Raw genomic sequence first — 12228 nt, 5'->3', positions numbered from 1 at the left:
CCTTTTTCCAAAATGTTCTATTTATTTAATCGTTTTAAAAACATTTTAAATTATCTAATAATATATTTTGGTGGGTTATTTCATTGAATTTCCACAATTTTCAATCGATTCGGGTTTCCACAAACCGGAAATAATAAATGCACCGCATTAAAACGTTTTAATCCCATGTTATTTCTGTCTATTTTAATGTTGGACTTTTTGCGTTTAAATAAAATCAACTCTAAATCGCGTGGATATTTTATTTTAATTATGTTTATTTCTCTGTTATTTCAAATATCTCAAACGTACCGTTGGTTTTTGGAGTTTTTAGTCGATTGGTTGCTAATTTAGCGTTAATAGCCAGCCTGCATGCATGCTATTCAAATCTGTGGTCATTTCTGTATATTTGTATGCTTATTCGTATGAATATAATAGATATATATTCGAAATAAAGTGGTTTAGGTTTTTGACAAATTTAACTCAAAGCGATTCAGTAATTTATTAAATACAGGGGGTCTCTGTCAAAAGTAGCAAAGTAAGCGTTCGGTATTTTTGCCGACGATTGAAAATCATGAAATTAAGGGATAAAAAACGGCAACATTGTTAGGTATGCGAGTTGACTAGTGGGACGCGAAGCTAGTTAAAAAAAACATATAAGAATACATTTTTTTTCCTAGTTAAACATAAAATAGGTTCCTGAAAAGTCTTCAAAAGGTTTTCAGATGTCTGAAAACCTCTCGAAAAACGACACAAATGCCAATTTGGTCTTAGATTTCGCTGACCAAAGGAATTCGTAAGAAAATCTTCGTCGAGTTAAAGAAAACCTCGGCGATATAGAAAATTTCCCGGGCTTCGTCAAAGCGATATTTTCCCGATTTTCAATTCAATCGCTCCATATAGGTATCGAAATGCGTGCGGGCGTGTATGTGTATAGTAGATGGCGCCATTTTGCGCATTTATATGGAATTTTTATACGGAAATTGGGACGCGGCGGTTTATTGGCGAGACTTTTTCCGAAAAGCCAAACAGAAAGGATTAGGGTTGAGAACGGGGTCGAACTAGTTTATTTGAAAGGGGAAGAATGTGATTTTTTTATAAATCCATTTTTGTTATCACTTAAATTAATTCAACCAGAAAAAATTAAGTGAAATTAAAGTAAAAGAAAATCGATCCCACTTCTGATGTTAAAAAATAACCATAATCACTTTTGGAGTAGGGATATTATTTATTTAACTCTTTTTTGTGTGTACAAAAGTATGGAATAACTTCATTTTCTCAAACTGGGATTTTAGTAAACAAAAATGGTCGAACACGTCGATCTATTTTTTAAAAGGGGCACATTTTACGCATATTACCTTGCCTCTAGCTTCACCCCCCGAGTAAGGGTGAGTGGCACCCCTAGTTTTTGTAACGGGAAGGGGGGTCGAATGATACCTTATTTTAAAGGTCTCTTTCTCCAGATTATAGCCCTAGAGTTTGAAGTTGCTAGTGTCATCTTTGTTTTCAAAGTTGTCAACATGACAGCTTGTAAAAATTCCTAATTTTATTATTTATGTCTTTTGGTCACCGATATCAGCTTTTCTTGTATAATATTAAAATTTGTAAACTTAAATTTAATTTTTAAAAGAAACAATAAATTTAATAGTCTTTAATATACTTAAATTTTTTTCATTTTGTTACAGATAGTCTAGATTTTTCACTATTCGTTCGCCACAGACGAAGTTATAGTGAGCAGCACAAGAAAAGCAAAGAGGCTCTGTTGGGAATCGGAAACGCAGTGAAATCGGCAGCTCATGCTGGAAAACCTACAGTTTTCATTACGGAAAATTGTACAGTGGTGCTGGCTCAAATTGGCGGAACTGCCACATTGCCATGTGTCGTGAGAAAATTCAGCAACGGAGTGGTAAGTTTTATTAATTTTTAAATCAATACCTCCTATACTCGTATATAGGAAGATGTAACAATGTTACAAAATATACAGTGCGTGAATATCTAATATCGTGAATAATCTAACCAAATACAAAAAAGCTAATAATGCTAAAACATCGAAAAAAAAATATATTTAGGCATCTTCTTCCCAATAAAAATCAAACAAAAAAGAACAAAAACCCGTAAGAAAAATTACAGACATCTTTCAAAGTTTCTCTCCCCACTTAGAACCGTTTTTAATATCGTTTTGAAAATTTTAATTACCAAAGTTTACGTGGAGGCCGAATATTATATCAAAAACCAGCGAAAAAAGAATGTTAGAATGCTTCTAATTTTTAGGGATATTTTTTACTGTCTTTTGTGCGCGCCTTTCAACGAAAATGGAAGAAAAAAAATAGAACGTGTTTCCTCAGAATGAAAGAAAAATTATGTATATGTATAATGAATGCCTTTATTTAATTAATGTAATTTTTTAAAATAAACTTCAGCAATATGGATTCAGTTAAAGAAATTTTGGTGTTTATTATAACAATATCTTGATAACAAGAACTAAGGATTAATAATTATTTTATGAAAATTTATCATAACCTAGCGAAGTATGAGACGCATTTTCTTAAAAAAAAATTTTAGTTCAAATTAGACTCGTTTTAGTTGAGGCTGGAATTGGACACTAATTAACTACAATACAATAAAAATATAGGCACTCTGTTGGTACTGACCCAGCGTGACACAATTAGTGAAGCCAAAAAAAAATCCAGTATAATAATAAATTACCGAGACTAGAGCAATAGAAACAAAGAACTGGAACGAACTGGTCCATTATTTTTGTTCATATTGTCTCAATGTAATATAATAATGTAATTTCTTTCTATTTTATATCTTCTCGCAATAAAGTGATAAATTAAGTAGTTTATGAACTAAGAAGAAATTCAAACTAGCCATCTTAGATTCAACACAACGATACTAGTCATTAGGCTTTTTCAAGGACCGATACGTTTGAGACATGATGGAAGCATCGGATTCTTAAGAGCTGTCTAAGGTGTCTCTGTTGCAACTTGGTTAATGCGTTTATGTGTCGGCGGTACGGCACCCAGGTTTCACTCCCATATAACATGGTGGGGATTATAACTGCTCGGTACACTGCAAGTTTTGTTTTTGTACTCAAGTCATGATTGTAGAAAACCCTGTCTTTTAATTTCCAGAATGCTCTTGAGGCGCTACTAATCCTGTGCTGAATTTCAGAGTCAATATTGGTCTTTTCCGAAATCAAACTGCCAAGGTAATTGAATTCCGCCACATATTCCAATAGTTCTTCTCCGATTTTTATAGCATTGTTGTTATATTCCGGGGGAGTGCACATGATTTTAGTTTTGTCGATGTTTAGCTTAAATCTCAAAGCCTCGTATGCCCAGGTATATGTGTTCAACATTTCTTGTAATTGTTGTACCGTGTTTGCAACTAGAGCGCAGTCGTCAGCGTATTGAAGTTCTGTGATGAATCTTATACGTGTTTTTGCCCTAAGTCTTTTTATGTTGAACAGACCGCCGTCATATCTGTATCTAATGCCCAATCCTCTTTCCTGCAGTTTGCTGTCCACTATAATGGAGAGCGCTGCCATGAATATGTTGAATAGGAGAGGCGCTAAGACACATCCCTGCCTAACTCCTTTATTTGTTAGGAATGGATCGCTCAGTGATCCATGATGTGACACTCTTGACTTGTTGTTGTTATAGAAGCTTTTACACACTGTAAGAAATTTGTTGAGTACTCGGAACTGTTTCATAATTGCCCAAAGCGCATCTCTGTTCACAGAGTCGAAGGCTTTTGTTAGATCGATGAATGCAACATAAAGTTTAGACTGCTGCTCTTTTACTTTTTTCTGCAGTTGAAGGATGGAAAACGGTACGAAAACCCGTTTGCGATTCTGGAAGGATTTTTTCTATATATGGGTGCATGCGGTTTGACATAATTTTTGCAATAATTTTTCCACCGATAGCCAATAGTGAAATTCCCCGGTAATTTCCGCAGTCCATTCCAACAGAAGGTGTAATGCTCTTCAGTGAGACTACCTTCATCCGCAAAGCGGGTTTCGCTTAGAGCGGCAACATCTATATTTAATCGGTGGAGTTCCTGTGAGACCAGTGCTGTTTTTCTCTCTGGTCGATTTGAATCTTGTCCAGTAGAGTGCGGACGTTCCACGCCGCGAACGTATAACATTGATGTTTTTTGTTTCTCCGATGATACGCTCGAGTAGGCACCCCCTCCCGGAGGTCCGATTGAGGAGGTATTTTACCTCCGGACGATAATTTTGTCCCACTCGAATGTTCCATGCGCGTTTATACACACTCAAATGATGTGTTGTCTCATAAATGGAAAGTATTTTTTCTCAGTGTTCTGGTTGCTTGAATTTAACTAATCGCACATAAAAAAAATGATTTATTTAACACAAAATGTACAAAATTAACAAATTTGTACCTTTTATTCACAGAACGTAAAATATTTGAAAATCCACCATCATATAAACTCGTAAAAGAAATGTAGATTCGAAATTTGAGACTGATCGATATACAGCTAGAATCCCTATAGATTTGAGGCGCAAAGTTGAATATTTTTCTCGTTTAAAGAGACATATACACATCTTCCATGTTTGTTTATCTCTCTTTTTTCCCAGCTCATAAATATTTTTCGAGTGATTCGAGGAAAACGTATTTTATACAATCAATACATTGTCTCTCGATTTTCCTTTTATAAAATGACACCAAATAAAAGGAATGTATGTAGAGAATAAAAATAATAAAAAAAAACTATTTGAAAAAACAAACATTTTTTGTATTATACAGATGTTTTCCTTCATAGAACTATTATAACCTTGTAAAATATTGTCATGATCATGAGGCTCAAATTTTGGATAACCTGTGCATATTTGAATGAACAAATTATTTTTTTTAAATCCACAAAACTGTCTAATACAAAGTACACCGTTCAGACAAAAGTCTAAGAATTTTCTCTTGATTGGTCAGTCAAAAATGTGATGCATTACACTAAGTATAGATAACAAAGCCCGGTAAAAACATAGAGCTGCAACTAGCTTGCCTTTTGTCAATTTTAAACGGTTTTTCTTTTTGTTGTCCGCCGAAAAACGGGACTTCTTTGTTCGAATATCTTTCCTAATAATTATTCTCCGGCTCCAGTGAAAAGGAAGTCCTAATAATGGCATTAAAAATATAAATTCTTTCCCGTATATTTTCTACTAAAAGGGTAGAAAGAATATTAAAACTTTTTAAATAATTTTCACTCGGGCTTCTGTTTTGTTAATTTCGTATAATTTTTCTTAACTTTTTCGTCTAATTTGAATATTCAGATGCTTTTTGCTCGGTTGTGTCGCTGAAATGTCGCTGTATTCTTGACTTTTTTAGTTGTGAGTTATATTTTAGAATATTCATTTAGTTGAAGAGCAAGGCTTTTATAAATTACTTATAAAAACTCTACTGTAGAAATTTTAAAAATTTAAAATATTAAAGAAATCTATTAAAACATTTCAAATATTATACAGTTTGACGAACTTAAAAGTAATATAAATGAAAACAGAAATTAATTTTTCAAATATAACTTTTCAAAAAATATGTATCACTTGAAAATGATATCGACTATTTCACTCATGTACAAAAAATCCCATATGAAGCGGGTAATTTTTGGCGAAACGTAAATTCTTTTTAATAGGTATTCTAAAAATGTCTTGATTTGGAAACGTTTACTTAAGTGCAATTGAAGAAAAAGTTGCCGAAAGTAAGCCGAAAAACACTATAATTAATCAACAGTATGTATGGAAACAGTTTATGGACTTTATAAAAGATAGAAACTACATTTTGGATTTGGTTGTAATTGAACAACACAAGGAAACTTCTGAAAATAATAAATTTCATTGTATGAAATTTTTGTACAGATTTGGTAAATTAAGGAAACCATAACTTTAACCCGCCATAACTCCCTGACTAAGAGGTCAACTCAAGAAATATCTCACATGGTGGGGCTCTGGGTTGTCCTTTATCCATCTATATAAAAAACTTGATGAATTAATTTTTTTGTTTTTTGGGCTAATGTCCTGCATTTCCCGATTTCGTTACACTGTGTGGCGGGGAGGGAGGAAAATGTTTTGTTTTCTATTTTAAAAATGATATTGATAATATAGGACAACCCACTGGTCGCATTGAATACAACCCGACATTCGATAAAACCACTCATATATTCGATAAAACCTTGTACTCTGTCAAAATGGCTGGTCATAAATAGACTTCAATCAAACATATGTCCAGTAAGGCTATTCAAAAAATTTATGGAAAAAAGAAAATTAATTAATATTCCAAGATGGATTTTTTTAACTGTCAATCCTTCCTGGAAAATGGGTAAATGGTTCAGGAACCTTCCTGTTGGGAAAAATGCGATTGCTCAATGGGTGTCTATCGAAGCAAAAAAATCAGGTTTGGCTACGGAGAAAGTAAAAATTACAAATTATTCGCTACGTGCAACAGCTGTACAGTATATAAAACATATAGTATATAGTACAAAAAAAAATTATTAAAAAAAAAAAGAAAAAAAAAATAAAAAAAAAGAAAATTAAAAAATAAAATAAATAATAATAGTTTTTTTTTTAAATTTTTTTAAAAATTTACTTGTACAGTATATAGTGACACAGCAAAGAAGGGAGTTGAGGAGAACACAATGGTCAAAATAACTGGACACGCAAACCCGAAGTCAACTTACCTTCAACTCGTTGATGAACATCATGCAAATCTGGTAAAAAAATGAGAGACAACGAAACTGCTACAAGTTCTAATAATAATAATGTGTGTGTGTTTTTGTACCTACTATAGGTTTTTTTTAATTTCAATTCAAATTCAGCATCTTCAATTACCGCAACGGAATCTAAACATAATAATTTTTATAACTGTGTTCTTCACTGCAATTCTTCATGTAATTTTTAATTTCTAATATTATAAGTTCTGTTTCATTTTATTGCTTCGTTTTTAAATAGATTTTTTTTAATATGTCCAAATAAATGTTTTTAAAATATCTATGTAATTTCACTTGTATTTTCATGTTTTTTATTCGGCAAATATTCTACCGAATTACACTCGTGCATTAAAATTCACCTGATAATTTTTCATTTACGCATGTTGTCAATAATAAAACAGCATTCGTTTATATTCATATTTTGCCATAAGAGCCCGACTCCGAAGCAGGAGGGCTCTTTCAAAATTATCAAGAGCTCGTACTTAAAAAAAAGAGAAAAAAAATAAACAATAAGAATAAAAAAAATAAGAGTTCATACTTGGAGAGAACTAACTTTTTTTTTAGTTTTGTTTACAAAAGTACATTTTATTTTTAAATAAAAGATAAAAATTTTAAAACGTCCCCTTGACAATATTCCAAGTAAAATTTCATTTATCGATGCGAGGCAACTTTCTAAATAAGTTAAATCGCTATCGATATAGGTTAAAAGCCTCCGGGGCTTACTTAGGCCGTAATTATAGGGAAACTCTTACGGGCAATTTGTATTTTGACGTTCACGATACGAGCTTTTAAAGTTAAACACAGCTCGCCAACGCGTCGAAAAAAATGACTTATAACACGCACAATCTAATTGTACACGATAGGCATTTTCTTCTAAAACAATTTCAACACCATTTTGTTTGGAATAATTTTATTTCTTTATTATAATCGAATTGTTTCGTTTGAGAAAAATGTTTTCTGTTCTATATTGGATTATATCCAAAAAAAAATATTAGCATTTTTTGTCAACCACACTTGGTGCCACATTTATCTGTCTTATCTTGTTCACAGCAGCTTGGAATAGTCGAATTAATCATTTGTAATGGTGATGATAAAGCAAAGCAAGAATTTCCATTAACATACAAACTGGATAAAATTTTCTCACATTTATGTCAGCATGAGAAAAAACAATATGGCGATATTATTATATAACTTGGTAATATTTGAGAGGTAGTTTCATCTCGTTGGAATTTGACTTTCGAAAAATCCGTTTGCCAAAAATAAGCTTTTTACGTCAAGCAGTTTAATCAGAATCGTGGTTAAGAAATTACCCAACTTTTTCGAACACCCTGTACGATTTTTTAAAAAATTTCAAAGTATATAAAAAAAACAAATAAATTATGCTTGTCCAAGCGTTTTCCCGGAAGACTAACCGTTTTTTAAATAACAAATGTTGTAATATTTGAAGGGCGTTTTTACCTTCTTGGAATTTGAGATTGGAGAAACCCCTCCTTATCGAACTTCTACACCCCACAGTCAATCCGTTTGCCAAAAATCAGCTTTAAACGTCAATCAGTTTAAGCAAAATCGTGATTATTCAATGGTCATATTTTATGATTATATATTGAAATCTTAAAATATGTAAAACAACAAAATAAAATATACGTGTTTAAGAGTTTTTTCGGAAGCTTGATTGTTTTTTAAATAAAATATATTGTAGTATTTGAGTGGTGGTTTCACCCTCTTAAAACTGGAATTTCGAAAAATCCCTTCTTATCGAACCTCTACACCCTAGAGTCAACCTGTATGCCAAAATTGAGCTTCTTACGTTGAGTGGGTTGAGCAGGATCGTGATTAATCAGTATCTCAATCACTAAGGATTTTGTATATTAGTATAGATTTTAGCAATACCCGACATTTTCATGAGAAGGAAAGAGTTAAATTTCCTCATTTTTTTGTTTTCCAACAGTTTCCCAGTCAACGGGAAACTTTTTGCGTTCTTTCGTCCAGTGGTTAAATGAAACTTTTTCACTTTATTGTCCCTACATATAGATCAGGACAGAACTTTCAACTGTTAATGGTGTGTCGTGCGAATTGCCCAAGTTGGTCCAGTAGAGCTTTCTTAGAGTCTTCTTAATGTTTTAAAGACAACTTTTTGTTCTTAGGGATGGTTTTTCCGGGATCATCCAGTTTATCTTTTGTTATTTGAACTTTTGTGGTCTTTAATGTTGTTTGTTCGGTTAGTTTAGAAGTTTATTTTATATAGAACAAAGAGACTACTATACAGGGTGCCCTTTTAATCACTGTAGATTAGTATTAAGTATAATGCAACGTCAACTATATTTAATCTTTTTTTAACTAGAATGGAAAACCGCGAATTGATTAAAAAACTAAAGTTCTTTTTTAAAGTTGTTTAAATAAAACAACCAAACGAGATATAAAAAAGGACTTGTATCTATTTAGCCTAATACGATAGTTTGAAAGATCGAGAAATCCGCCATTATCCTTGAACGAGACCGTTAAATATTTTATTGCTTTTCCTCCTCTTGTTCTTTTTTTTTCTTTTCAGACCTTTTTATTCCTTTGCAAAAGCACACAACTTTAGCTTCGGAAAACAGGATTAATTTTTCATTTATCCAGCCTGGATATCTCTAAGTTTTATCGCGGGGTTTGGATTAAGCTTTAGTACCTGTCATTATATAATCGTTGTTTATTTTTATGCGAATTGTTTTGGTATTAACTCTGTTTAACGGTATTATATTTATTAATTTTTTATCAAGACGATAAAACGGTATTTTATCGTCGAACGAAAAGATTAATTTCGGGAGATGATTATGCAATTTTATCGTCCTGACCATAAAACAATATTTTTTCCATAGCGAGTTACCTACGTTTTAAAAAATATTCAGAAATTATTATTTCAAGGAATTTATTACGAGTAGAAAAAATATTGTGCTGGGTTGTAAAGCTGTCTCTTTAGTTGTCAGTTTTGAGTCAATATTTTTTAATTCTCTTTCGTGTCGATAGCTGATTGAATTGGAGCCAAAAATGGCTCGAAACGAAATAAGTAAATTACCAACAGATATTCAGGCTGAGGCGACAAACGCCATATCCAAACTACTTCCATTTAAATCCCGAAAACTGATGAAAAGGGATACAAAAATTTTCAAAAGAGGAACCAATTAAAAAACGTGCGAGAAGAAATAAAGTTTTTAACCTATCCTCGCTGTTAAAGTACTGTTTTATCTACTATTTTTGATAGATATCAGGCAATTTTAACAGTTGCTATGGAAAAAAACAAATAAAATCTCCATTGGTCTTTAACTAAGCCTTATTATGGATAAAAAAAATGAACAAAAAACCGAATTAAAACCTTTCTAAACATCTTCTTTATTTAATATGGCGAAAAAGAGAGGAAAATGGCGACTATTTACGGAAGAAACGGACTTGGATTAATCCGAGAAACTGGATAAAGGCGCTCGTTTAGCGTCTTTTGAACTTCACTCAGTAATTAATTATTTCTTAATACAATTTCAGCCGTTTCTCCATTTATTCCCCGTGTCTCTCCCTGTGGAAAAGACACGCCATCTCAAACGGAATAATTTAAGCAGATTTGATGGAATATTCGGGACTAACAATTATCTAGTTTGGAAATTTTGTCGAAACAGGATATAATTTTATTTGGGATTAAGATTACGATATTTCTATGGGATTAATGGCAAAAACTTTCACGAGTCTTCTTTCTTTTCTTTTTCTTCTTCTCAGCCTGGTTCTTATTATTATCTTTTTTTATATTTATTATTTTTTTTATATTATATTTTTTTCATAGCATCTGTTAAAATTGGCTTATATCTATCAAAAATAGTAGATAAAATAGTACTTCAACCGCAAGGGTAGATTTTGATGACTTTTTAAGCACTGTGTTGCCAAATTATTTTCCTTTTTAGTATCTTTTAATAAATTAAAAATGAAACTCCCCATCTGTTAATTATACGAGAGAAAACAAAATGTTGATATTTTTGATGAAAGTTTTCAACACCCTGTGAAATAAGTTAAAACAGCAAAAAATTTAAAAATTATTTTATCATCTAGATACATTCTTTCTGGATGGTTTGTTTTTTAGTTCATCTCATTTATTTTTGTTGCAAATATTCAGTTTTAAAGAAGGCACTAACATTTTTCGTAATTTTTACATTAAGACCATGCCTTTGCTTTTGGGCCTAATCAACACATCTAGTAAGTTCTGGTGCCGAAACAGGCCTTCTTGACATAACATTTGCTTCATTTAATCTTGTTCTTGTAGTCCGTTAGTTAATATGTGCGGTTCTTAAGTGCAATTCATTATCAAGTTGAAAAGCTGGCAAACGGCATGGCGGTTTCTTAGCGATAAACTTACAATAAGTCGATCGTCTCGATTAGAAGTTCTCATACGAAGGTTCCTGGAGGTCTAGATTGACGTTCTCATGGACGTGGTCATAATTCCAAAGACCATTTAATATACTCTATAGTATTAAGGTATTTTTGGAACCAGAATTTTATAGCAAATTCACTAAACTCGAATAAATAAATGATATATATATATTTGACTCACCCTGTATATCTATAAAAATATTTATGAAATGTGAACTACCATTAAACATATATTTTGTAAAAGGTTTGGAGTGAAAATCTCAAATAGGAATCCTGATACAGAGCTTTTCTGGAAAACGGAGCCATCTTGTATGTATGGATTTGTATATATTTTTATTTGTATATATATGTGTGTTTTTTTAAATACTAAAGTGAAAGCAACGAATTTAAATAGGTAAACTTGGTAATATATCTTATTAACAATACAATGCAAAAAGTTTTATAACAATTCGTTCACAGTAAATGAATTCCGAGGTTTGTATCTCATAAGGGCTTAAAGCACTCCACTATTTGATCTTAGTTTCTTCATCCACAAACTTTGCCTGATATTTTTTAAGAAAACTTCTCGTTTAAATGCAAATAAAGCTGGAAGTGGTCTGATAGCAGAGAACTTCCCTGAATAAATCCAATTTTTCGCATATTTAAACTCCAAAAGTTAAAAATGCCGCAAAGAAAAATCTCAACCTCAAACTATCAAAACGGATTTTAAAAAATCGTTTTTTTTAATCTTAAGGAAGAGGATCAAGTCAAAGACATTTAATAGTTCTATCTATAATTAATCCTCTTTTAACTTTGATTATATTCTGTTAGTATTCATATTTTTAGACTGGTTATCAAACAACTTTGCTCAAGTAACTATTTTTGAACCCCATTTCTATAAGGTTGTGACAGTTAATCGCTACTACCTCTGTGTGCTAGCTCAAAAATTATCGCAAATAACTATTATGTTTGCATCATGTTTACTATAATTTTATTGTTAAATATTATTTTATTTAAAATTTTACGATTATGCAACCCGATATACACCGCGATATTATATAGCCACAGAATATTGTCACTGGATACCGCCCAGCATTAGAATTTTGTCCATCTCTCTTTATCTTTGATCATCACCTGTCCGTTACTTGTCACTGTCAGATC

At 31.9% G+C, this 12228-nt stretch overlaps 1 protein-coding gene across 1 annotated transcript in view; it reads left to right on the top strand.

The window, feature by feature from the left end:
* Window positions 1–12228, top strand: part of LOC115885373 (lachesin-like) — a 99261-nt gene that overhangs the window by 29673 nt on the left and 57360 nt on the right. Inside the window, exon 3 of the mRNA XM_030904268.1 lies at window positions 1662–1882. Within this exon, the coding sequence (XP_030760128.1) occupies window positions 1662–1882 (221 nt within the window). The remainder of the gene's footprint in view (window positions 1–1661; window positions 1883–12228) is intronic.

The sequence above is a fragment of the Sitophilus oryzae genome, unplaced genomic scaffold, assembly GCF_002938485.1.
Source record: "Sitophilus oryzae breed Bouriz unplaced genomic scaffold, Soryzae_2.0 scaffold_381_pilon_pilon, whole genome shotgun sequence".
Taxonomy (NCBI): domain Eukaryota; kingdom Metazoa; phylum Arthropoda; class Insecta; order Coleoptera; family Curculionidae; genus Sitophilus; species Sitophilus oryzae.
This window is presented reverse-complemented; position numbering and strand designations above follow the sequence as displayed.